This window comes from Meleagris gallopavo, chromosome 24 (genome assembly GCF_905368555.1).
Source record: "Meleagris gallopavo chromosome 24, MGAL_WU_HG_1.1, whole genome shotgun sequence".
Taxonomy (NCBI): domain Eukaryota; kingdom Metazoa; phylum Chordata; class Aves; order Galliformes; family Phasianidae; genus Meleagris; species Meleagris gallopavo.
Window position 1 is genome coordinate 3,018,809 of NC_139427.1, and position 26,276 is coordinate 3,045,084.

General features: G+C 48.1%; 1 protein-coding gene across 4 annotated transcripts in view; it reads left to right on the forward strand.

Annotated features, from left to right (window-relative positions):
* Positions 1-13,731: 13,731 nt before the first annotated feature.
* Positions 13,732-26,276, forward strand: part of LOC100538523 (tetraspanin-15-like) — a 37,060-nt gene continuing 24,515 nt past the window's right edge. The window contains exons 1-2 of one of the 4 annotated variants that reach the window (XM_085242918.1): positions 13,732-14,536; positions 20,403-20,588. In XM_085242918.1, coding sequence (XP_085099044.1) covers positions 14,450-14,536; positions 20,403-20,588 — 273 coding nt within the window. In that variant the 5' untranslated portion in view covers positions 13,732-14,449. The remainder of the gene's footprint in view (positions 14,537-20,402; positions 20,589-26,276) is intronic. The other 3 variants (XM_085242917.1, XM_085242916.1, XM_010723158.4) reach the window with 3 other exon arrangements.

The window sequence follows — 26,276 nt, forward strand, 5'->3', positions numbered from 1 at the left end:
ACGTGGTTCATCTGCAGGCACAGAGCTCCCCTCTGCCCCCAGTTCAGGTTTATGACATCCACCAGACGGGGGTGATTTTAACTTATTCATCCACTATCGTGTTATGGCCAAGCGTGGGCGCAAAGCGCACCGCTGTGTGCTGGGAGCGATGGTTTTCCCTTAGGATGCACCGATGCGATGAAGATAAAAAGCCCCTCTGGAAGCAGAGCTCGTCCCTCTGCTTCGCTAAAGGATGTTCCCAAATGGCTGCGGGCTCCGATATCAGCTGGAAGCTGCTCCGAGAGAACGCTGCGAAACCAACACTGCGAACCCCGGGGTGAGAACGGCACTGCTGCTCGTGTGCAGGGAGGATGGTTCAGCTCGTAAGCTGAAGCAAGCAGGAGGGACTCCGAGAATCTTTAGTTCTTGACACAGGCTCCGCTGTTGAAGTGTGACGGAGCTTTTTAACGGCGGGACGGACGGACGAGGAGGTGGATTTCAGCTTAGAGCCTCCGCATCGCCCGCAGCCCCGCAAGCAGGAGCTGCACTGAGGGTCTCCTCTTCCTGCATCCGGACCACTCGATGGCAGCACTGCCTAAAAATGCGGCAGAGGGACGGCTGAGCAGCCTGCCGGCTTGGGGAGGTTTGCTAGCGACGCTGTTTCCAACCTTTCCCTTCGCTGCTTTGGGGCATTAATGTGAATACGACCCAACCCCCCCAAAGGAGGGGAAGCCCTGCCAATGAGGAACAGCTTCAGCAGCCATCTCAGCCCACCACAGCAAACCCTCTCCCGTTCCAGCAAGCCCCTCTGTGCTCCATCTGATAACAGCACCCCACTGCAGGGCACAGAGACATCACACCCGTTTCTCTACCTCCGTTTTCTCACTGGGAAAAAGGAGGCAATGTCTTCTTATGCACGTTCCTGCTGGAAAGAACCACCTGTTTTTCCCTCTTCTGCTGCCATGTGAGGAATTGAATTGCTACCTGAAGCAGGCTGCGGACAGGCACGTGTGCCATGGCATGTCCAGGCTGGGCAGCTGGGAGGAATGTCCATTAGAGGGGAGGCTTTTTTAATTCCAGAAGAGAAAAAGGGGAAAAAATTCAACCCAAAGAAGAAATCCTGCATGAGAGAGAGCAGATGTACTCATTGCTTGGCAGCTATGAGCAGACTGCTGCAAGCTTGTGACAGCTAATTAATGCTTACAGGTCCCTGTGAAGGTGCCAGCCCTGTTCTGTGTGTGATGTCCCCCTCCTCTCCTTTCCCAGGAATCCTTGTATACCTTTTCATGCACTTCCAGCCCTTCCAGAGCAAAGCAAAGCTTTGTAATCGGCAGATGGAAAAACCTTGACTTTTCCTGTTGTGTCTTCCAGCAGGACAGGAGCCTCTTCCCCTGTAGGTCCCCCAGCAGTCCCCCTGGGGCCACCAAACAATGAGAGCACATACAAAGCACGATTCTCTGGGAGGAAAAATCTGCTGAAGGCAACCATCAGAGATGACCTTTTTGCTGCCTCAGCTCCATGCCCCATCCGAGGGGTTGGACCCCATCTCCCTGTGCAAGTGACACGTGCAGTGTTGGGTTCAAGATTTGCCATCTCCCAGAAGAGTGGTCCTAACCACCCAATATCCTGCACAGAGATGCTTGCAGGGCTTCGTGCTTGGGTGACATAAGAGCAGGCAGATCAAGCTGCCCTGTAGATTTGGGGGATGGCACCCAACAGGCAGTAACATCTTTTCCTTGAACAGCTGCATCCCAAAGGGAATACTTGCCCTGCTTTATCTGCTTGCTTCTATAGTCCCCCTCACCTGGGCTTTCTCTTTAAATTGAGCACACTGATCCCTGCTTTTGTGGGTAGGGTTCTGCAGTCAGTAGTTTTTTTTCTGGTTCTCTGTCCTCTAAGTCCCTGTGCCTTGGAGGCTCAGGAGTAAGGGTGGCTAGAGGCTATGCAGCTCCAACGTGATGCTTTCTCTGCTAAAGGTGAGGCTGCTTTATGGTTTTTAGTAGCCTGTGTGTGAAGCCTACCTGTTCCTTGTGGCCTGAGGAGGAGGCTCTGCTGATGAGCAAAGTGTCTTGAATCATGCTTGAGTTTTGTGCAGTCACCAAAATCCCATGGAAGTGAATAATTTGTCTTTGTCTTCTGCAAAAAGCCTCTGTGGAAGTTCAAAAGCTGCTTCCCCCAGCAAAATGTCTCTGCTTTGAGCTCCTTTGCTTTGTCCTCTGCTTTGACTGCTGGCAGCAGCAGCTGGGGCTCTGTCTCCAGGTAGGTTTGGAGTGCAGGGTATTTTTCCATACCTGGAAGGAGCCACTGCCAGGGACAACTTGCTCTGGAAAATGTGATTTTATTTATTAGGGGACTGTAAGAAGGAATCTAAATGAAAAGGGGAGGTGGGGAAGGCTTCCCCCTCACCTTCTGTTGGTCACTAGTGATGTTTTTCGAGGGGAAAGTGGGATCAACAGTAGTCTGTGTGCCTGTATAAGGGACAAGGAAGGTAAAGTTGATGCTGCTTTTGCACATGCCCACATCTACAGCGACTGGCCTGCCAGCTTCTGTCACTTTACCCAGACAGCAAGGGCAATTTGTTGTGCAGAGAAGTGGAGCCAGCATTTGCATTGCCCTGGATTCCTCCAGGCAGTTTGAGCCTCTCCCCTGCAGCTTCCTTCTGAATTTCCCCCTTCTCAGAGCCTCCTGCAGCTCTCTGCTGTACCTGCAGCCCTGTGCAGGTGCCCTAGAGATGCTCTTTGCCTTGCAAGAGGTGGCTGGGGGTGAGTGGAACGTGCCAGACCTGCACCTGCCATAGTGCTGTGGGCACCCCAGAGCTGTCCTGGCTCAGAGGCATGCTTCAGCCCTGCAGGAGATGCATTCCCTCATCTTCCACTCCAAAAAAAAAAAAAATTGGAGAGAATGGGTAGGCTTGAGGTTTTTCCCACCTTTGTGAAGTTGCAATCAGAACACAGGCCTGGCTTTGCTTCCCCACCCTCGGGAAATGGGCTGCAGTGGAGCTCATGACCCAACTGGGTCTTAGCATGAGTGTTTTTTGGTTTCAGAGGTGATCAACCACTGTGACCTAGGTGAGCAGCTGTCACAAGCAGTGCCATTGACATGGCTGATGCCGTTGTCAAAACCATGCTTGGTGCCTGCTTACTGAGTTATCTAAAGGTAGATAATAGCAGGACAAGGGGAAATGGTTTGAAGTTGAGGGAGGGCAGATTGAGGTTGGATGTCAGGGGGAAGTTGTTTGCTATGAGAGTGGTGAGGTGCTGGAACAGCTGCCCAGAGAGGCTGTGGATCCCCGTCCATCCCTGGAGGTGTTCAAGGCCAGGTTGGATGGGGCCCTGGGCAGCCTGGGCTGCTGTGAAATGGGGAGATTGGTGGCCCTGCGTGTGGCAGGAGGTTGGAGCTTCGTGATCCTTGAGGTCCCTTCCAACCTGGGCCATTCTGTGATTCTGTGATCTGGCTGCTGGGCTCTGTGCTTGTCTTTTCTTAGGTGTTTTCTCACTGCATTGTGAACACTTTTCTGTTTTGTGTTCAGAAGCTGGGAACAGCATGCTTTTAGGATGATTAATCCGTACATGTTCTCATCTTCTTCCTCACCCTGTGCCTAGGTTTCCTTGCTGAGGCCAACCTCCAACATGTTGGTATCTCCAGGTTTGTTGCACCAGAAGAATTCCCCTTTCTGGAGGCTTTCAAGGGAAGATCGAATATGGAACTGAGGGGCATGGTTTAGTGGGCATGGTGGTGATGGCTGGTGGTGGGACTAGATGATCTCAGTGGTCTTTTTAACCTTAATGATTCTATGACCCAGACAATTTGGAGGACTTGGAAGATGTGGAGGACCCAAGTGTTCACCATGAAGTGAATGAGCTGCATGACAATGCACTCGATGTACCCATAGCTCCTGGGAATCCATTTCCAGCTTTTCCTTGTGATGACTGCAAACTGTTTGAGTGGGGAAAGCTCAGAGGGGTCCCACAGCTGCAATGAGTGAGCTGGCTCAGGTCAGTGGGAAGTGGCTCTGAGCATCCTTGTGGCCAGCAGTTCCCACCATGCTGGTCCCCATTGGAGCACACTCATGCTATGTGAGGGGAACTGCAACATCCAAGTGGCCTTTTTCCCACTTAGCAGCTTTGCTACCAAGCTACCTGCTAGCACTTCACAATGCCTGAAGCTCATTCCTGGGTTGGGCATTTCATGTTAGCAGTCCATCAGCAGCCCAAAGTGCAGTGTTTCAACTGGAAACCTGCCCACAGACCTCTGGAATCCAAAGTAGGAACAAAGGCTTCAGCAAAGACTGGCAACTTACGTGAGAAGTGGAGATGGAGGAGGAAAAGTTCTTATTTTTGCCTTGCTGGGAGTGGAAACAGCAGCACATAGGCCACTGCCATAGAGCTGGGGAGCTGCAGGAAGGTAAGCTGAGAGCAAACATTTGCTAATTGAAAAAATAATGAAAAGTTTGATGTAAGTCTCATGGCTTGCTAGTAGTTTGGCTACAGTTACTCCTGTATCAGGCTGTAGTAGGGTTGTAAAGTTTATGAATGCTTTATGTCTTTGGTGTTGGGTTTGCCAAGGCTCACCAATCTGGATGACGCCTGCAGGGGATTTGGGTCTGCAAATACTACTTGTAGTCTGGGTTATTGCTCAGCCTGACCACAGTGCTGCTGTCTTTGTGGTGTTTGTGGTTACAGAAGATCATCTCCTCCACTGAAATCTGCTTTGCTACCTCTCCCTAGCTGTCACTGAACTAATGAGCTGGCCCTAAACCAAGAAGAAGCTAATTAAACTATTTTCAATTCCCAGAAGCACTTAATTCATCCTCTTTGCAAGGAGCCAATATTAAGTGAGATTGAGACTGGCTTTTGCCAGAGTGCTTGAGAGACCTTTCCTGATCAATGCATATTTCCATGCACAGCTCCAGCCTCCCAACTGCTGGGGTTGGAGGACAAGCTGTGCTAACGAATCTGCCCGAGCTGCTTGTAGCTGCAGAGCGCGGTTCTGCTCATGGTCATTTCCTGTGCAAGCCACTAGCTGTTGTTTAAGGGCTGGGTTTGATTGCCTGATATTGCTCTACCTCAAAACAACTGCAGAAAGCCGTCTTCCTTTGCATATTCCTTTCCCAGGTGTATTTTGTTTCCAACTTGCCTGGCTGGGATTTCTCTCCTTTATTTTGTAGTGGAAAAAATGAAGTTGCTGAAAAACTACTCTGCAAGAGGTAAAGCAGGGTTCTTATGCAGAGCTGTTAGCAGACGGATTTTTAATGTGTAGGTCCTCGACATCAGAGGTGATAGGTGATGTGAGAACATGTGTGGGAAGGATGCTGTCCAGAAACTGTCCAAACACTTTCAGACAGTGGGGCTCACGCAGGGACAAAGAGTTGGGTAGGTTTGTGCTGGGAGGCCCTCTCATTGTCCGGGGGGTATTTTGGCACTCAGGTGTAGTGTTATTTGTGTGCTGTTATTATCCTGCAGGAGAATTCCAGCTGCATTTTCCCAAAGGGATTTCTCCCCTAGTCGTCCCCCCTCCCCAAGTTTGAAGAGAAATGGTAGCAAATGGTAGAAAGCCTTTCTGTCAGTAGAATCGTAAAGGCAGGAAAAGCCCTCTAAGATCCCCAAGTCCAATCCTGATCCACCCCCACCATCTCCACTGACCACATCCCTCAGTGCCACATTTACCCTTTCTCTTGAATACCTCCAGGGATGGTGATCCCGACACAGCCTGTGCCAGTGTGTTCCTACTCTCTTAGAGAAGAAATTGTTCCTAATATCCAACTTGATCAAGTCAACATCCATCAATATCCAACTTCCTCAAGGCAGCCATCCCTCTAACTCTAAGTCCACCGTTACACCATGTCCCTCTGTGCCCTACCTGCATATCTCCTACACATCTCCAAGGATGGTGACTCTACCACTTCCCTGGGTGGTGTATTGGCACAAGAACATTGCCTGAAGTGTTTAGCTGAACTCGCCCTGCTCCTTTTGCTTCTTTTCCCCACACCCTTCTCAAAATACAACCTATGTGGATAGCTATAAATGGCTGCAGGCAGAAATTGGGTTGAGATTTTTATAAGCGCAGCCAGTGATGTGTTGGCCAAATCAAATGTGAGATGAGCAATGCATTTGGGTGTGAAAACCATTACAGCACCTCTGTCAGTGCAAGAGGGAAAGAGGAATGAGTCCTGACAGCTGCTGATGGGGAGAGAGGTGTTTGCACTTGAACTGGCAATATGAAAAGGTGAGGAGCTGCCAAAGGGCAAAAATGTCTTGAGAAGGAAAATCAGACTGGGGTTTAGAAAAAAGACAACTCACTTCTGGGGGTAAAGAGGAGCACAGGGAGTGATGCTTCAAATGTGAGAAGGTGTGGGGAAGTGAATGAATGAATTAAAGTATAAAAGGTGAACAGCTCATATCAGTGCTCACCACTACTTAATTAAAGGTACAACACTGTGCTCAGTAGCTGGAGGGAGCTGCCTTGCTACTGATGCTTCACAGCTGTATTTCTGGCATCCATAAATAGAACCATTGAGTCATTAGGGTTGGAAAAGATCTCCAAGGTCATCCAGTCCAACCCCAACCCATCTTCACCATGACAAATCCCACAGCGCTGAGCCTCCAGAAGGATGAAATCCGTTCAAAATTGGGTTCCTCTCAGAATGTCTGCCTGCTGGTACAACATCTCTTGGGCAAGTTACCCAGTATCCTTGCAGATCGTTTTCTTTGGCTTGTGTGAGCTGGTAGATATGGCACTGAGGGGCGTGGTGGTGATGGCTGGTGGTGGGACTAGATGATCTCAGTGGTCTTTTTAACCTTAATGATTCTATGACCCAGACAATTTGGAGAACTTGGAAGATGTGGAGGACCCAAGTGTTCACCATGAAGTGAATGAGCTGCATGACAATGCACTCGATGTACCCATAGCTCCTGGGAATCCATTTCCAGCTTTTCCTTGTGATGACTGCAAACTGTTTGAGTGGGGAAAGCTCAGAGGGGTCCCACAGCTGCAATGAGTGAGCTGGCTCAGGTCAGTGGGAAGTGGTTCTGAGCATCCTTGTGGCCAGCAGTTCCCACCATGCTGGTCCCCATTGGAGCACACTCATGCTATGTGAGGGGAACTGCAACATCCAACTGGCCTTTTTCCCACTTAGCAGCTTTGCTACCAAGCTACCTGCTGAAAGTCATTCCTGCGTTGAGCATTTCATGCAGGAGTCCATCAGCAGCCCGAAGTGCTGTGTTTCAACTGGAAACCCATCTTCACCTGCCCACTGATCTCTGAAGTCCAAAGAAGGAAGGACGGCAAGCCTTAGGCATCCCAGCAATGGGAACTCTTGAGAGCTGCTCTCTTCTAAGCTGTTCTCATGCTGATGGATGTGATAACGGGGCTGGGGATGGTAGCAGGCTTGTCACCCAATCTGCAGGGTGCAGCAGCCTCCAAGTTCAAGTACTCCTACTTGAAGTGGATGCAGTTGCTAAATTTCTGCTTCTGAGCAGCTTTTAATCTCTGCTTTGTCCAGGAAGACTCTTCTGATAGGAAAGGGTCAGGCCCTTCTGAAGAACTCCAGGCATTTCTTGGTCACAGTGTCCACACCAGCACGCTAAGACCAAAGGTGAGATGAATTTTTTTTTTTCTTTTTCTCCTTAAAAAGAAATCTGCAGCCGTGGTGTTGGCAGTGCCTCGCAGGCTGAGGGTGAGTCTATTGATGTGTTCCCTGTTGCAGGTGCCCAGGGCGTGCTGGAAAGTGAGTTGAGGGAAAGGTGAGCTTTGGAATGTGGGGAGAATTTGCTGGAGGTTTAGTGAAGCGACTCTGAATTTCTCGGAATGGAACCAGTGGGGCTGTTTGGAACAGCTGCTTGGAAGCATTGCAGAGGAGCAGCAACCAAAGCTGGGAAGGAAGACTGAACAAGTCCAAAACCAGGATGTGGTCCAAGCCCATCCTCCCTAATGACGGTGTTTTTGTTGGGAGGTTGCAGTGCCTTGAGACCAAAAGGAAAAACCTCTGGTTTGTTTTTAGCTTCCTCAGGGCTTGGCCAGCAGCACACAAAGAAATCTCCATACGCCTCTGCTGCTTTTCCACTCAACATAACTCTTCGTTAGGTCGGGAGCACTGCGCATTTCCAAGCGTTGGCCTTTTATTTATTAAATGATGGCTTTATTTCCAGCCGGCAACGTCTGCCAAAAGTGCTCTAAATGAAGAGCGGAGATTATCCATAACGCAAAGCGCTCCGCTCGCAGGGCTGTGTGCAAATGAAATGAAGTCAGCTCAATTGGATGATTGCTCGAAGCAATTTAAACCCAAATACATCTTGCTCGAGTTACCTCTCTTCTTTCCTCCTCTTGTTTTTCTTTTGGACACTGACTTGCACATTTCAGAGTCGTTATAAGAGTAATAAAAAGGGATGGCTCGGTGTTGGGGCAGGAAGGAAATGACATGGAGCTGATGGAATTTGGGGGCAACGTAGGGAGATTTCAGCATCCTGGCTCTATGTAAACATTCCCCAATCAGTTTGCAGCTCAATTCCTTAAAAAAAAAAAGGAGCAGTTCCATGACTTGGAAGCCACCGTTGTTTGGGTTGAGTTTGGGAAATGAAGCTGGATGGGGTCTGCTTGCTACTGGCCAACAACGTCCTGCCCGGAGCGTGCTGGGCTCCCATAGAAAACTCATGGTAGTGAGAGCTTCCTGCAGTGCGAGTGCTTTTTGAGAATGCCAAAAAACACAGCTGGAAATAGCCAACTGGTACAACTAAAGCTTGGGATTCCCTCCTTAAAAGCCTTTCCTGAGGGTGTATGAGAAATTGCCAAGCGTAAATGTTCTGGGTGTTGTCAGACAAGCTTCCTTATTTCCTGGCAGCTCACGCTTTGCTCCCAAAAGAAGAGATGCTTGCGTTCTCCATGCTGACAGCCTGGCCTTGGGATCCCAGTCCCTTGGGATGGGGATGATGCCAATGCGTGGGTTTGGATTTCCAGTCATGTTTCTCCTGGGCTGGATGTAAACCCGAGGGCAGCGCCCAGGCAGAATCCTCCCAGTGCCGTGCAGGCTTTGCTGCTGTTCCCTCACCAGACGCTGCTGGAGGAAGAGCTTGATTAGATAACTGTATTGTGAGCAGCTCCAGCAGCCGTCAGGATGGATAAAGCTCCTGAAGACAAGAGGTGGAAAAGGCCTTCATGACTTTGCTGGGTGTTGAGCACAGGGAAAGCCACTGGGATGGGTAAGGATTGGAGGAGCAACGAAAGGGGCTGCAGGGATTGATCTGTAGGCAGATCCAGGTGTCAGCTGGTGTCTCCCATTCAGATGTTGGATATGGTGGTGGGTGTTATGTTGGTGTTTGGCATGCCCCTGAGCTGTGCTGTCTGGGGCTGGCGGCATCACTCTGCCCTTGGCTCCTTGATTTCCTTTATTTATATATGATTCTTTGTTGTTTGTTTTTTTTTTTTTCCTCGGTTGATGTTTAACTGAGGTTCCTCCCTGCAAACGCTGCTTTTCCTGCAGCAGAAATGAGTCATTTGTGCTGTGAGTTCAAGCTGAGACCAATGCTGGAAAACATACATTTATGGTAAACTGTCACAGCAAAGGGAGGGGATCTGGTCCCTGTTCCAACCCTATAACCAGTGCCAAACCTCAGCATCATGTGAGGCATCACACTGGTTTTGCTGGCTGACTACTGACAGCAATTGGAGCTCGCTGGGTGCTGTGCCTCTGATTGCATCCCTCAAAGGAAAATGCTTTCTTGTTGGACACTGAGCAGTGTTTATCTATCTAGAACCAATTTTTATTCCTGGGGATCTATTCCATCTATTCTCAGTGCAGCTTAGCATGTGCTCAGTGCATTTGTGCAGAGGCTTAAGGGAGTTGGTGTCTCTTGGTTTAAGTGAGCACTGGGGGGTTTTAAACCATCGGTGCTTTCACTGGCGGTGCTGCAGTGGAGGAAGCAGCTCTTGGTATGGGCACTATTGACTTATAGTGGGCTGCAATGGGGAGCATTGATGGGAAGGCCATTTGGGCGCTTGGCCTTGTGCTCACTGGTTTTGCCTCAATTTGCAAATGGTTCTGAAGTCCACCAGCAAACTGCTCCATCCCCTTGGCCACCTCAATCCCATCTGCAGGAGCTCTGTGTTGGTCCCACGCTGCTGGCAGCCCTGAAGGGCACAGAGTGATGAAGCCATTGCTGGAGCGATCAGCACAGTGGTTGGGGCATTTCAGAGAAAAAAGCCTTAAGGGAATGAAATGTAATTTAGTATTTCCTGGCTGAATTTCAGATTTGAGGGGAAACTGAAGTGTTGTGGGGTTGGGAGGCGATGCAGCTCTTGCAGTCCCACCTTTTCCGTTGGGTGCAGAAGTTGCAGATGTTTCATGGGGGCAGGACGGTTGTCAGTAGGATAAATCGTGCTGTTGATGCTGCATGCAAAATGGTTTTATAATGGCAAATTGGTGTGACTGGGTGGCTTCTCCTCCAGGGATCTGGTGTAGGGTTGTAAATCTTTTTCCTCCATGGGATATCCAACAAACAGACCCCGACACTGCTAGGAGTTGGTGGCACCTGGCTTCGAGCTGCTTTGTAGATGAATGGAGATAAATTGCAAGCTTGGAGGGATGGTGTCACACCAAAATCTGCTCCTACTTGTGGGCAGGATCGTTTTCTACCATGACATGATGGCTTTTCTCTCTACAGTGTGGCTGATCAGAGTGCTTAACGCTGCAGTGCAGAGCTCAGACTGGAGTTTGGCTGTTTAGCTTTTAAGTCAACCCAGTATGGGGACTTTTCTTCCTCCCCATTAATCACATTGGCTTCAGATGCTCCTCTGAGGTATGTTAAAGAATCTGATGTTTGCTACAAGTGCAGTGTGAAATTGGGATGGGTTGGGAGCAACAGGGCACTGCTCAGGTTCTTAATTTCTTGGAGGTCTGGGGCTGAGAACAGAGTTGGGATCATCAAATCATAGCATCACATGCAGAGCAGGCCTGGGGGATGCTTGCCTATCATCAGGGCTCTGACTTTGGATTGCATGGTTGGGAAAGAACAGAAGCTGCACTAGTGCTTGAGCCACACATAACTTCTGCAAATTGAAAGCTGTTATTGCTTTTGAGGGTTTGGTTTTCTCTATTTTCTCTATTGCTGTAGGGTTGGAGTGTGTTGGCACAGGTTGGAGTTTGGGAAGAGCTTGTGTGTCTCCTGTGTGCAGCTGAGCACGAGGCAGCAGCAGTTTCTCTGGTTCCCAGGCTGTGTGTTGGTGGCTTAACGGTGTGCTACGCACCTAAGCTGCCAAATAGTTCTGTGATAGCAGCAGTGATGCATTGCTGAATGAGACACCGGGTCTTTCCCACCCATCACCTTCTGTTGTGATGGCATGTTCAATCCTCACATGGAAACTTTCCCTCCCAAAATGTAAGCAAACCACAGGAGGGATGTTTGCTAGGGTTGAAATTACAGCTGCCTGATTGCATTGGCTCTGTGCTGGGTGGATCATAACGAGCTCGGGGACCTTCCAGGAAGATTTTTGATTTTTAAAAAAGAAAATATGCACAAACAAGGGAAAAAGCAACAACATGGAGTATATGTGCTCAGGATAATCCACTAAAAACTGAATCTATTGGAGTCCTTTTGAAAAAGGAGCGGCAGAATTCCTCCTCCACTCCCAACCCTAAGCTGCTGGGTCAATTCTGCAGTCCCATGGCTTTGCTATTTAGCATATTTAGGCCGGTGTGTCAGGGCCAGGTATGAAACACCAATCGAAGAGACCAAATCTGAGCACAAGAATGAGAATTAGGGACAGTAGGAAAGCCACAGCAGAGCCTCCATCAGTATTTCCGGACCCTCAACACGTGGTGGGATTGAGAGACAGAAGGATTGTTTTAAGTTCTTAATTATCCCTAGTGCTGGGAACCTATGTAACGAGTTTATGATTTGATTTATATATGGGTTAATTAGCGAGGTCTTTTAATGAAGAGGGAGAACAGCAGTGACTTAAGGCTTTGGAGCAGAGTCTTTGGGGCTTTTAGCACAAAGATGGCTAAAAATAAGGAGAACAAAGGGGAAAAGAAACCAAGTGAACACAGTGAATGGGACCTTTAGGAGCTGCAGGGAAAAGGCAGAAACTCCTGGCTTCATGAACCTTGCAGACATGGTAAATGTGATGCTCTCCTGCCCTCTCTGCTTTCCTTGCAGGGCTTCAGGCTGCTGAAGCTGGGAGCATTGCTTGGTTCCCGAGGGGAGAACGCAGGTTTGTGAAGGACAGCTCTGTGCTGTGCAATTAGAAGTGATGCTCTACAGAACTGGCTGACCCAGGAGGATACTCAAGTGCAATTGAACCCTAGGAGCCAGAAATGCCTCTGCTGCACATCTCTTTGCCATCGGCATGGGCACAGCATGATGCTGAGCCTGGCATCCCCCAGCCCCATTCTTCACCCTCTTTCTGTAATCAGAGTTTTACAAATCAGAAAATTGCACATTAATGCTTCGGTTTTATTCCTGTTCATCACCACCCAGCGCTGCTTGCTTATTATCTTAACTCCTCAGAACGATTTCTCCTCCCATCCCCACTGCTCACTTTATTCTTGATGGCTGCTCACGATGGTATTGAGCCAGCTGCGCCGTGGTTTGCAGCAGCACAGATTAACATTTCCACTTTAATTGCTGCCTGTCTGGGAAAATGCAGGCCAAGCTGTCATTCAAGCAATGCAATTGCACCATGGAAAGTCTTTTCATTTGCTGGTGCATCTGTTAAATGATTTCATATGCTACAGGAGGGGACAGCAAAGCTGAGACGACTCCTGGCGTGAGGAAGGGCAACATGTAAGGTGGGAGCTGATGGTTAAATATAGCTTGGGCTTACAAAATGCAGTGATTTAATTTGGAAGCTGGCAGCTTGGTGTACACACTGCCCAAGAAATAAGAATGGCTCCTGCGTGCAGCTCGAGAGCTTCAGGCTTTAAGATGTCAAATAAAGCATTAGCCAAATGCCATCATTTTAGAAACCTTGCATCAAAGTTTGCAGATGACACCAAGTTGGGAGAAAGGGTTGGCTTGTGTGAGGGTAGGGAAGTGCTGCAGAAGGATCTGGATGGGCTGATCAATGGCTGAAACCAACGGCCTCTTCTCCCAGGTAACAACAATAAGAAAGGTGATGCTGGGTTGTGCTGGGAGGTTCAGGTTGGATATTAGGAAATGCTTCTCTAAGAGAGGGATGATGCATTGGCACAGCTACACAGAGCTGTGGGGATGTGGACATGGTGGGATGGGTTGGGGTTGGACTTGTGCATCTTAGACATCTTTTCTAACCTTGATTCTGTGATTCTATTCTATGACCCTTCCCATCAGGGAAGACAACGCACCGCCGAAGCCAGCCTACTCTGTCCCTGTGTAACAACCAATGCAAGCAGGATGGTGAGCCAAAAGGACTGTGGTGTAAGCTCTTTTGCTGTGCTGAATTGCTCTTCATCTCCTAAGACCTGATGTGAGAAACTCTAGCACAATAGATGGGTAAATATGGGGCCAAGCACTCAGGGTCACAGCACTTCTCCAAATCTCGCTATAATTCTCCATTTCTCTCTGCAAGTGGGAAGCACTGCACCACTGCTGCCTTCCCCATCAATTGATGGGGCTTTTTAAAACATTTCCCAGGGCAATGAACCACACAGTGGACAGCAATGCATTTTTCTTTACTTCTCCAAACTGCAGCACACTGCAGAAATGAAGGTTTTTGCCTTTGCTGGGTGATCCCAAGTGCTTCCCAGCATCGAGGGAGCAAGATCACAGCAGTGGCTGCATTTCCCTTAACCTGTCCCAGTGTTTCCCAGCTCCTCCAGCCTCACTTTTGCTCTTTTTGTTAAATATCAATCTTCTCTCCCATTTTCCATTTTCACAGCCATGTTATGGAGGCTGATATGGAGACCCCTCCTGTATGGTCTCACACTGCTGCTTTCCTGCTCCAGGCACCTTCTCCTCTATTCTGTTTCCATGTTTTTACCCAGGCAGCTGCGGGCTCGGGGCTGAGCTGAGGCAGAGGCTCTGCCCCATCTGCAGCAGGCAAACACGGACTTTGTTCTCCAGCACTGAACTCCAACCGATCGCCTGGCGGAAATCTGCTCCATTTCTGTTCCATTTGGGGCTGCCGCTCACCCTCTGCTGCTGCAGGACACATCACTGCAGGATCACCCCCAGCTCTGCCAGCACTCTGGAAGTGCCAAGAGATCTGCCTGCAACACCATTAACAATTTTCCGGAGACCCCCGCAGAACCCACCGAATTAAACCCTCCTGCACAGAGCTCCGCCGTCGATCTCGGCAACAAAGGCGAGCAGCAGGCGCAGCAAAGGGTTAACTCCGGCTGTTCGTGTTTCTGCCTTCCCTCTTTCAGGCTGGGTTCCTGCCAGGAGGAAGCAGTTCAAGTTGAAGGCTGGTGGTGCGTGCAGCAGCATCGGGCGCATGTCTGCGCTCCCCAGCAGCCGGAGCAGGGAGGGTCTGGCAGGCAGCGAGCGGCCGCCCCGGGATGGCACAGGGCTCCGAGTGCCGAAACTCCCTCCTCTATTACTACAGCGTCAAATTCGCTCTGTCCACCTATGCCACTCTCTTCTCGGTAGGTGCTCGGGTTGCTTTGCTGTTTTTCCTCCTGTTGTCCCCCACGGTGCCACCCCCATGGGTTCAATTTCATGTTCCAGTGTCTAAATTTCCTCCTTCCAGGCATCAAATCTCTACTATAAAACCTGGTGCTGTGCTGTGTGTTTCGCAGAGTCCCTCATGCTTTGCATGAGCAGAAAAGAAAAAAAGGGTCCCAGCTGGTCCATAGTAAGGAAAACTGCAGCTTTTGATGGCTTTAAGAGCACCGTCCTCGGACAGCCCATCCCCAGAGCTGCTCCTGGAAATGCCCTGTGGCAGCGAGCTGTGTTTCAAAGCACTCAGCGAACACGGATTTAACACTTTGATCACTCAAGGGGTCACCGGGCAGCAGTGCTGTTCCCTTCACGTGGTTTGGTAGGGATGGAGCTGGAGCAGCTGGCAGAACCCATTGGCGTGGATGTGGCAGGGGTGGTTATTTGGACCAGGCTGGTTATTTTGAGAGGAAAAGTAACACTTGTTGTTAACCAGTTTCAAATCTTTGAGGCAGATGAGGTCGGGGTGAGGGTTCCCCTGCAGCTGGAAGGTGTAAGCACGTGTTGAGGCCCAGGAAATCAGCAGGAAATCCCCTCACCCGAGCTCTGTGCACCCCTGGTTAACAAATTCCACGTGAGCTTGGCTCCTTCCTGAGGTTAACCTTGCATAATCCAGTCCATAGTATTTACAGGTATTTCCCCCTGACAGCTAATTAATCATCTTTGCCCCATGCACTCTGGCTGCCTGGGTGTGTGTAGTGGCATGCATGCCTAATTGTTTCAGTGTAATTGAATGCACAAATATCTCTGGTGTTCCTAGGCAGGTTGAAGAGTAAATAGGGTTGCAAACAAAGCTTGAAAATGCCTCCCTCGCCCCTTATTGATTTGTTTGTTCTATCAGTGAGCTCATGGGAAGGCAGCTCTCACTCCTGGGATTGGTGAACTGCATCATCTCACGGTGCCAGAAGACTTGTGCTCACCTCTGAGTGTGAATGAGAGATTCATCACCACCCCCTGTCACTGGGGTTTTGTTTCCTGCAGGGGATCTGAGGTTTGCTTTCCTGGAAATGCCTTAAAGCAGCCGTAAGGATGAGGAGGAAGTGCTGTTTTGTTTTAATTCCAAGCTGCCCGACCATAGCTCTTGGCTGTGCTTTGCCAGTGCAGATTAGTGAGGGGATGTGCAATGCTATGCACTGATGGGTGGGTGCACAGTGAGACAGGGCAGTCTGTGGGGTACACAGCAGTGTGTGGCTGATCCAGCCTGCGAGCAAGAAGAGCCTCAGTAATTCCTCATTCACTGAGAAGTAGCTGCAAAAAGGTGATTTGGAATGGCTCTGACCCAGCTGCCTTTAACCAGGGATGTGTGTGCTCACTGAGGACCCCAGGGTGGTCCCTGTGCTGTCCATTGCTCCATTGAATCCACACGGATCTCACGGCCTTTCCAGCCCCCTGACCCACTTCTGGAGATGCACGCAGTGCCTCTGTGTCCATCCAGCAGCTCTCCCATCTCATTAACCAGATGTGATGGGGGGCTGTGTTTTGCTGCAGCCAAATGCGCTCGATAGTAATTACTGTGCAGACACGTCTTGTTGCTTTGAGTGAAGGCCTTGAAAATGTAGCACCTCCCATGGAGAAGCATTCAGAATAATTCACTGGGAAGGACTGAAGAGATTTGGAGGGGGAGGTGATGTGGTCTTCTATCCAGCCTGCAGGGAATTGGTTCAATGGAGAAAAGAACACCATTGGGTCCTTTCCAGCCTTTTTCTGTAATGAAAGTAAATACATATAGGTGGGAGAATCAGCAAAGGAGTGTAGGATAAACCAGAGAGTGGCTTGAAACCAAGTGGCATGGAGCCAATTGCCCAGAGGCTGGAGAGCTGTGTGTTGGGCTGGAGCTTCCTATGGAGCACTGCTGTGAGCCCATTACAGCCCATTGCACTACCTCCCATTTCCCCCTTGAGGGTTTCATCAACTCCCAGAGCTGCTGGAGACCTGGTCTACACTCCAAGAAAATAAGCAAAATAGGTCTGTTACCCTGCAGGTAGCTCTGTTTTTTTTTTTATTTTCTCTGCATTGCATCCGCCAGGCATTGGATATTTGTGCTTATGTGATGAGAGGCAGAAGGTGTGTGACAGCCAGCATGCCACAGGCCTCCTGGCTGCTTTTATACCATCAGATTTAACACCATTCATCGTCCTGGCTGCTTGTCGGAGGTGGAGTAGCTCTGTTTTCAATTTTATTTCAAACAGGAGCATTCTGTTTTTTCATGTCTGAATGCACTCAGTGTTCCCTCCCACCTCGGGAGGGATGGGGAGAGTGGAAACAAAAGGTAAAACCTATGAGTTAAGATAAAAACAGTTTAATAGGACAGAAAAGGAAGGAAATTGGTAAGCATCATGGTGTGTACTTACTACATCCTTTTTCAAGCAGAGGAATTCTTACTTCTAATGGATGAGCTACTGCTCTGTACTGGTGGGAAGGAAGATAGATTCTCTTTGAGTTGCTGAACCTCTTAGGAATGTTTCTTCACAGCCATCACACAGACAGAGGGAGGAAGGGAGATTTTCTTCGTGTTGATGAAGCAAGACAGCTATGTCATCCACCTTTGGCTTCTCTCTGTTTCCAGGCCATTTGTGCCAGTGAGTTGGGTGGTGGGCATCTGAATCTTGGGATGGCTGCTCATTGACCAGGTCAGCATCACACATCTCCTCCAGAACAGCTAGTTCCCTCTGGTACCAGGTACCTTTCTCCATGGATATTCATTTGTTTGGGAAACATACCAGGTCTTCCTTGAAGGGATATCTCCCCTTTGTGGCTGACAAGAGTTGCCTCCATAGGGTGAAAGTTTGTGTCCTTTTTCTGGTCTCTTTATCTGTTCAGTTCAGGCTAGCTATCCTGGTTCTGTCCCCTCAGCCCCTGTCCCCTCTGTCACATCACGAGAAGCTGAGTCCTTTGTTTAGCATAATCACTGCTCAGAAATAACTAAAACATCAGCATGTTATCAATGCTGTCCTCATCCTAAATCCAAAGCGCAGCACTGTCCAATCTACTAAGAAGAAAATTAACCCTATTCCAGCCTAAACTAGGACACATTACCTGTCTGCCCGGGTTTGAAACCACTGTTGTTGTGACTTTCGGTGTTCCTGAATGAGGAGAAATTAATGCCTGGCATTAGCACTGACTCATCTAATTAATGCTGATCACCCTGGGGTGAGCCATGCCTGCTGCTTGGCCCCTGCCAGGCTGCGAAGTTGCTCTGCTTTGGCAGAGATTCTGCCCTCAAAATCCCCCTGCTCTTTTTTTCTTTTTTCTTTTTCTTTTTTTGCCATCAGATAGAGCACTGTCTTTCTCCACAGCAGCAGTTTGATCCCACAGTTATTATGCAGAAATGGGATAATCATCCTCTCGTTAGTCAGTAAGTGAAGGTTTGCTTTTTCTCTTGGATACATTGCAGAGCATTCATTATAAGCAGCTGCTGGCTACCTCGGAGTTTGCACTGCATTAAGGTGATCACTGGGCAATTGGTGTGCAGCTACAGAGGATTTACTGGCAGACTTCATTATGTACCTTAGCACGTCATTGAGCGTGTGTGGTAGAAAGCAGTTGTGATGCCAGGAATCAGAAAGATCTGTGCTGGCTGAATTCATATGGCAAAAACAACCCCTCCAAGATGAACCCAGCGATGGAAACCAGAGCAGCCAGGCTTTGCAGGGGGTGGTGCAATCTCTTCCTGCTGCTTTCAGTGCATCAGTCTTCTTCAGCTGATGATCTCATTTGTGAAGTGCATGTTGCTGCACAGATCCTAGCAAAGGCTTTGACACTGCCAATTTGCTCCATAATCCACTGTTTCTCAGTAGAAACATTGCTTTTCAGGGAATTTTTTTCCCCAGCTATTTTTCATCAAAATCCCTTTGCCACCCTTCAGTTCCCTCTTGTCCTTAGGGCATCGATCCTCTCTCGTCCTTAGGAAACTCATCATATTCCTGGTTCCACTGCTAATTCCTTGCAATCTCCCATTGCTGGGAGAGGTTCTGGTATATCCATCCCTTCCCTCAGGGTGTATGTTGCTCTGTGAGGTGCCTGAAGGTGCTTTGAGTAGCAGCAACTCATTTTATTTCTAACTAGAAGTTCCAGCCTGCGGTGGCAACCCTTAGCAGAACAGGTTGCAGAATGCTGGGGGACTTCATAAGCCGAGGGCTGAGCAGAGAGAGATGAGAAATTCAGGCAGAGCAGCCGAGTTTTTGCTAATTCTAGTTCTTCTAGTTCACTTGTTAATCTTGGGTAAGAGAAAATTTAGAGGTGTGTGCACAGGGCTGTCTGGGGCTACGGTGATGCTGGGAGGAAGGACTCCTGCATGCCACATGCTTGAAATGTTTCAAGGAGCCGTTCAGCCCTGGGAAGGCTGTTGTTAAGCAATGCATCCTGAAAACCCTCCGTTTTCTCTCCCTTGGTAGCAGGTGAAGCCCAGTCTGTGTAAGATGCTTCATCTGTCCCTCCAGTGCCCAGCCCTCAGCCCCACTCCTGGGTTTCTTTTATATGTTTTCCGTGGTCTCTTCCCTAATTTGCATCACAGATCATTAATTAAAAAGGAGAAAGTGTTTCTGATTGGCATGCTGGAGGAACAGTGGAGATTACAAGCATGGTGTGCACATCTAACTCCTGGGACGTGCTGTAAGAGAGAAGCATTACATCAAGCCTCATCCCAACATGCCAAGCCGGTGCTTAAAATAAAGGATAAAGAAGAAAATGGATGAAAAACCCGTTAGGCCCACCTGTTTAGTTTCAACCAGCTGAACAATCTGCACATATCACAGATCTGGACTTGACTTTCTGGGAGATTTCAGTTTCTCTATAAGTGAGATGTAGCCTGGAAGTGGACAGTGATGGGTAAACATAAACTGAGTACAGTAACTCCACAAATAGAGTCCAACCAGAGTAGAGAAGAAAATAAATCATTCCAGAAGGGTTTGAGTGAACTCATTAAGGAGAAATGGAGCCTCTTGGAAAGGTAAAGCAATGGAAAAGGAGTGAGAAAAGGAGATTTTCTCCTTGTTGACTGAGGCTTTCGTGCAGTATTTTCCCACTGAGATTCAGGGTGGGGGAGCCGCAAAAAGCAGCAGGAAAATCACTTGGGATGCTCCTTGCTTTCCTCTCTGACCTTTCCAGGAGTCAGCTTCATGCTGGTTGTGCTAGGAATGGCTTCTGACAGCTCTGAGCACTTCAAATCTCTGTGTTGGCTTTCATCTCTATGAACCAAAGAGATGAAAAGAGCCCTTTTCAGAGCCCTGTTTTATCCTGGCACCCTTGGGCTCTCTTTTTCAATTAGGGCTGTTTTATTGGAGAGAGGGGAGGAAGATGGTCATAAATAATCCGTTGCTACATTTGATGATGTTTTTCATCCATGGCACAGTGATCGAGTGGCTTGCCGTGGGTTTTGGTACAAGGTGGTGCTTGAGGGAGGTGTTGGAGTGGAATGAGTAATTTGGGGGACTGGTCTGTGTGAGGGTGGGAGTTTGGGTGGATGGGCTGGCAGTATCGATATAGACAGGGTCTGTAAACCCAGGGCAAGGGTCAGTATTGAGTGGGATGGGGAAAGGAAAAACCTTGCAAAATGCAGCTCCTTTGTGAGGGAGATGTAGGACTGCCATGGAGGGAGATGGAACCCTCACAGAACCCCATTTCTATCAATCACCCTTTGGGTCTGACCCATCAGCTCACTCATCATGTTATGTTTTTATCTAGCAGTACACTGGACATTTTTTTCCTCTGGGACCTCTTCCACCTCCATCTTTTCCTCAGAGTTTCTGATTTTTCCCTTCGGCATCTGATGCACATCTCACACTTTCCTCGTAGATCATCGGCCTCGTGATCCTGTGCATTGGGATTTATGCCGAAGTGGAGAGGCAGAAGCACAAAACCTTGGAAGGGATGTTCCTTGCTCCAGCCATCATCCTGCTTCTGCTGGGCTTCACCATGTTCAGCGTCTCCTTCGTCGGCATGGTGGGGAGCCTCAGGGACAACCGGACACTTCTGAAGATAGTAAGGCTGGCGCTGCTGCCGGGTTGGTCTGGTTGGTTTCAAGGAGGAAAATTAACGTATCCTAATGAGTCATTACCATGAATTACAGTAAGGGTATGCCCCTTGATGCTTTTTGCTCAGCAGTGAAGCCAGTGGACAGTAATGGGGAGAAGTTACATGTACAGATTGCAGAGCTGGCACCCAGTTATCCATATCGTTGGGAAGCTGCTGCCTTCCTCCTGGGGCAGCAAGGATGCCAACAGAATCATAGAAAGGCTTGGATTGGAAGGGGCTCCAAGGATCATCAAGTTCCAACCCCCCTGCTATAGGCAGAGCCGCCAACCTGCAGATCTGGTGCTAGACCCCAGCAAGGAGCTTGAGGCTGCAGGTTATAAGCAAATGCCTGCAAATGGGGACGTACTCATCCATCATGCTCAGCCCAGGCTGTCATCCACTGACAAACTCGGTGACAGCTCAGTTGGTTTTTCAGCTGTGACCAATGCTCTCTCAGTGAGGAAGATGCTTTTGGATGAATATTCTGTGCTGGTCTACAGAGTCTTCCTGCTGGTGTCTGTGTGCCTTGCATGCTAATGACCCCCATAACAGCCTCCCCTCCCACTGATTTGAGCTGATTCGCTTATTAAAATCAAACACTGGGAAGCCAGCACTCCCTTCCACTGGCTTGCAATATTGCTTTTAAAAATTGCTCAGCATTTGCATCTCAAATTAATACAGATCAGGAAGCCCATATTGTCTTTGCTCCTGTGTTACTGGCTGAAAATATCAGTGCTTTCCAATATATCTTGTTTCATGCCACGTGTGGTCGGTGGTTGTTTGCACTGCATTGAGGAAGGGGGCTGGGATCGAAGCTGCTCTCTATTGCAGTGTGATATCATGTGCTCTGTTGGAGAGCTCTGAATGAGTCACCTCCTGACTCTGTGTTTGAAGGAGTCTCTAAATTAGTGGCCAGATCAGTGCTGTCCAGGTATTTAAACTGTGGTATTTAAGTAGCCCCAATAGCTAGCTTGCTAAAAATAATAATAATTTTTAATTAATTTTATCTTTCTTTGTGAATTCCGCGTTATCCCAGTAGGCATTTGCCTGGGCTGACTTATATCTCTAGAACATAACCCTCTTTCTGTTGTCTGTCCAAACAACAGGAAAAGCTCTGTGTTTCTTTATGACATAAACCCAGATGACATTTTTCTGCCAAAGCTGAAGTTCTGTTGCTTGTCGAGTAAATTACATCTTCTTTTTTCCTCCATCTCACTTTTCAACTACATGGCATTGTGTTCATCCTCTGGAGGATTATTCCAAAGAAGGATAATTACTTCAAATTTCTGATAATATTATCCTTCCTCTGCTAATACTTCCTTAAGTTTCACAGCTAATACTCTTTTTCTTTGGCTGACTTTAGAAGTGGGAAATTGACACATCAGAGGGTAGGAACTGTCATCCTTGTAGCAACCAGGGCCTACAGAAACCCAAGCTCATTAACTGCATTTCACAGCTTGTCAGTCAAATCAATTCTGTAGTGTCACAGCTGAGAAAAAAGTAATCCTGCCCATTTGGGTTGCTTTTGTCTCCCTTTAGATATAACCAGCTTCACGCCTGCTGTGTGGAATAAATAAAGTAAAGCATGTGCAAGTTATCAAGCCCAACAACCCTTGCAGCTCTTTTGGCTAGGATGTAAGAAGGGGGGTGTTGACTTTGTGTGTTGAAATACATTGTGATTTTGTTTTTTTTAGGGTTACTCAAGGCTCCTTGGTCAACTGTTGTTGGCTGCAGAGTGGCACAAATGGCCCAAAGTCACATCAATGATCCCTTTTCTAGCAGCAAATAGGGGAAATGATATTTCTAGTAATGAATCAAACCTAGTTCCCTGTCTTTGAGCTGAAACGCTGTTTCCTCTACAGATCTATTCAGCTTGATGAGCATCAGCACAAAGAAGATAACAACAGCCTTTCCCAGTGGAGGTGCACTTTACCCAGCAGAAGCTCTTCATACCATTAGCTTACAACAGTTCCCTAGTGAGACTGGAAAGACCATTGATGCTAGTACAGTTTTATGGCACTGAATTACTTAGTGCCTTTTTGTGCTTTCACCAGCTCATATCAGCAAAAGCATGTTGGCCAGCCCTGGAACTCTCCATTGTTTTTATGTTGGAACTGTGCATTAGTGTTTCTATCCATCATTCAGAAGTGAGTGCTCAGGCCATGAATCTGTAGGAAGTTTCCAGCTGCTCGATTTGGAGGGGCTCCTTTCAATTCTTCCTTGGTTGCATCAGAGAAGACGTGGTCTCCCATGCACCAACCCATCCAGGGTCGCTTTCCTTTTGCAGGAATGGTTTCACACCATTTTTCTTTCAAGTTTCTCCAGGCAGAGCCTTGAAAAGACATTATTTCTTAGTGAACTTTGCAGTCAATTGACCTTGGTGGGGAATTTGATGTTGCAGGGACCACGGGGAAGGGAGCTCATCCCTGGGCTCCAAAAGCAGGCTCAGGGCAGACCCTGGAGAATGTACAAAAAGACAGAATAAAATTGTGTGTATTGATATTTATGGAAACACAGTGCATGATCCCCAAAGAAATCACACGTAGAGATGTATTGTAGCTGGCTTGAACACATGTTCCTGCCATTTCCTGGGACCACACACTCACAGTGATGAGCAAAAAAATTGCTTTGAACTTAAAATCACTGATAAAAATTGAATTGCCTCTACATCCAAAAATATGCCTTGCTCATTCAGAGAGCAGTAAGTTCTTCTCTATTTAGCAGAAAATATTTCTGTGCTCCATGAAAACCCATCAGCTTGCACCTGAATAGAAACACTGACACACAATTCCAATGTGAGCACCATGGAGGGGTCCAGGGTTGGCCAACATGTTGGGAAGACTTGCACTTAAAAGTGGGTTAGGAGCTTCTGCTTGGCCATCAAGTTTTCATTTGCTGTTCCAGGCTTGAATAATCAGAAACTGTCTGATAAAGACAGCCTACTTCTGTTCTCAGGAAGTTCAGAACGGTTTAGCAAATTGATTTAAAATCAGTATTACTCTTGCTCAGCTAGATGGCTGTGGGAACTGAGTTGGTTTGGTGTAAGATCTGGAAATGCCAGGGGAAAGGCTGCTCCCTGCATCTCTTCCCTGCTGGGAAAAGCCCAGCTGCTGCAGATTTGCATTTGTTCTATGCAGAGCAAGAGAGAAACAAAAGCTCAAGTAGGAGCAGAAATCCAACTTGCCTCCCTTCTTTTTGGTGAGCCTTTTGGGTCCCTCTTTTTCTGTCTTGTGTTTGCCCACACTGATCACACAGGGCAGGATTTGACTTTGGGTCTGCAGCAAGAGATCGGCTGCTGTGTTCACTCTTGTGGACTCCTGCAAGTTATATGTATATATCTATGTGTGTGTGTGTATATATATATGTATAAATACAGATATATTTGTTGATCCATATGCTGTTTCCAAGTGTAAGCAGTGCCAAGATGTGAAAAGCAAACAGGCAACCGCTTGCAGCTTTGACTTTTATTTAATTTGCTTTTTCTTTTTCCTTATTATTTTTCCTCTGAGGCCAGGACACGACTTCCAAAGCAGGGCTTGGAGTGTGTCTTTTCCTTCTGCAGCTTCTGATTGCACGTGTAAATAGGGAGATTAAATGCTAGCAAATGTCTCCTTTTCAGGTTTGGAGAGGGGAGTGAATTTGGAGAGGGAGCAAACTCTGGGAAGTGGGTGGCAATCACAGAGCTATTGTGTGAGTGGAGAATTGTCCTCCCAGCAAGACAAATTCCCCCTCGAAGACAGTCAGATACTACAGTGATTTGAAGCTTTGTGGCCCTCACTGTTGCTGAACAAAAGCAATCAGAGGGGCACGTGTGTGAAGGAGCATTCTGACATCTGAGCGGGGCTGAGCAGCTGGTTTTGTTCCCAAGCAGATGGAAAAAAAGGGCAAAAATGACACAGAAAATCTCTGTTGCAGCGAAGCCCTGCAGAGCATCCCTCTGCCACATCGCCAGCACTAATTCATTACCAACAGCAGCCACTTCAACCAGCTCTAAGGCAGCAGATGTGAAAACATCAGTGAATGGCAACTTCCACTTGTTTTTTTCCACATCTGGAAGCACTACATAAAGCAATTTAAAAGAAGTAGTGCTTGTGGGTGCACTGCTTGCACTCCCAACTCCTCACATACTTGATTCAGGCTAATTCCACAAGATTCCATGGTTCTCAGTTGGGGCAAAGCATTTGTGTGGGGTACGTGGTTCAACCATTAACCATGGGATGCTCAGCTCCAGGCCAGCAAAAAGAAGCAGTCCCTTGAATATCTGCTGTATAGAAGCACTCCTGAGGGCTGCACACACTGTCCCTGTGCTATGCTGGGTTAGGTTTGGGGTTTAGGGATAGGGTCAGAGTTAGGGGTTAAGGTTACATTTAGGATTAGAGCTAGGACTGGAGTTGGGATTAGGATTAAGGTTTGGGTTGGGGTTAGGGTTAGAGTTTAGGGATAGGTTTGGGGTTAGGGTTGGGTTTTAGGATCTAGGGTTTAAGGTTAGGGTTTGGGGTTAAGGTTAGGGTATAAGCAAAGCAAAAGGTTTGTTCCTTCTGCCTTGGCCATGGCAAGAGACCCTGCTGCTTGCTTTGTCCCATTGGATGCTGTTTCAAGCAGGGCTGAAATGCTGCCACAAATGAGAAATGCTGCCACACAGCTGCATCCAGTGTTGCAACTGCTGGTGCAAGCAGGTCACCAGGACTTTGTCCTCCTTTTTCTCCCTGTAGGTTGAAAGTTAACTGGAGCATCACTGCAGTCTCCTATTGCTCTTTGCAGCCTGGGGTCTGTCTTTGCTTCCTAGGGTTCAAAGCTTGCTGCTCCTCGGGGTGCAGACTTTGCATCAGCAGGGAAAGCTCCCTCTGGATACTTCAATATCAGCAGCTTTCAGTGGTGTTGGTCAAAACCCCCAAAAGGCAATTCCTGGTAATCAGCACGCAAATAGAGCCCACTGGAGAAAGTAATGAAGAAACTCCTTCCCACAGAGGTTTGTTTGGGGATCTACATACATTTCCTTGCTAAGCCCACTGATTATACAGTGCTCTGATTAGAGGCTCTCTAAGCAAAACCACCACTGGCTTGATTTTTCTGCTTTGCTGCATAGGAGGTGGGGATAAATGAGTGAGCCTGAGGTTTGCGTAGCAGTGAGTGTTCAGGATTTCAGGGGAGCTGAGCCCATCACCAGCCCTGGAGCAAATGCTTGGAGTGAAAGGAGCACAGCCTGGATGAGATGAGGTGGGACAGGATTTGGGGCTGAGCTGCTCTGTGATCTGGGCTCATCCGCTGCACTCTCAGCAGTGGGGCAGATCTGCCAACTTTCCAACACAACAATCCCAGGAAAATATATAGTCAGAAAAAGCTTTGCAAGGGCCTCCCAGCCTTCTTAATTAGTTCTCCTTTGAATCCTTTTTTTTTTTTTTTTTTTTTTTTGCATTATCATTATTACAATCATTATAATTTCATTTGACTGAGACAAAGCAGGAACCCCAGGGCAGCAAGAGGAACTTTCTGCAGGCAGTAGTGGCTGATCTCCTTCTTTATGGGTTAGTCACCACTTGATTGGGGCTCTTTAATCACTGCGATGTGCTTTCAATGGGGATTTGCTTGGCCCAGGTTTGACTCCGGAGGAAACGAGTGAGCTGGAGCCCTGCAGGAGTGAATGATTCCTTTGCT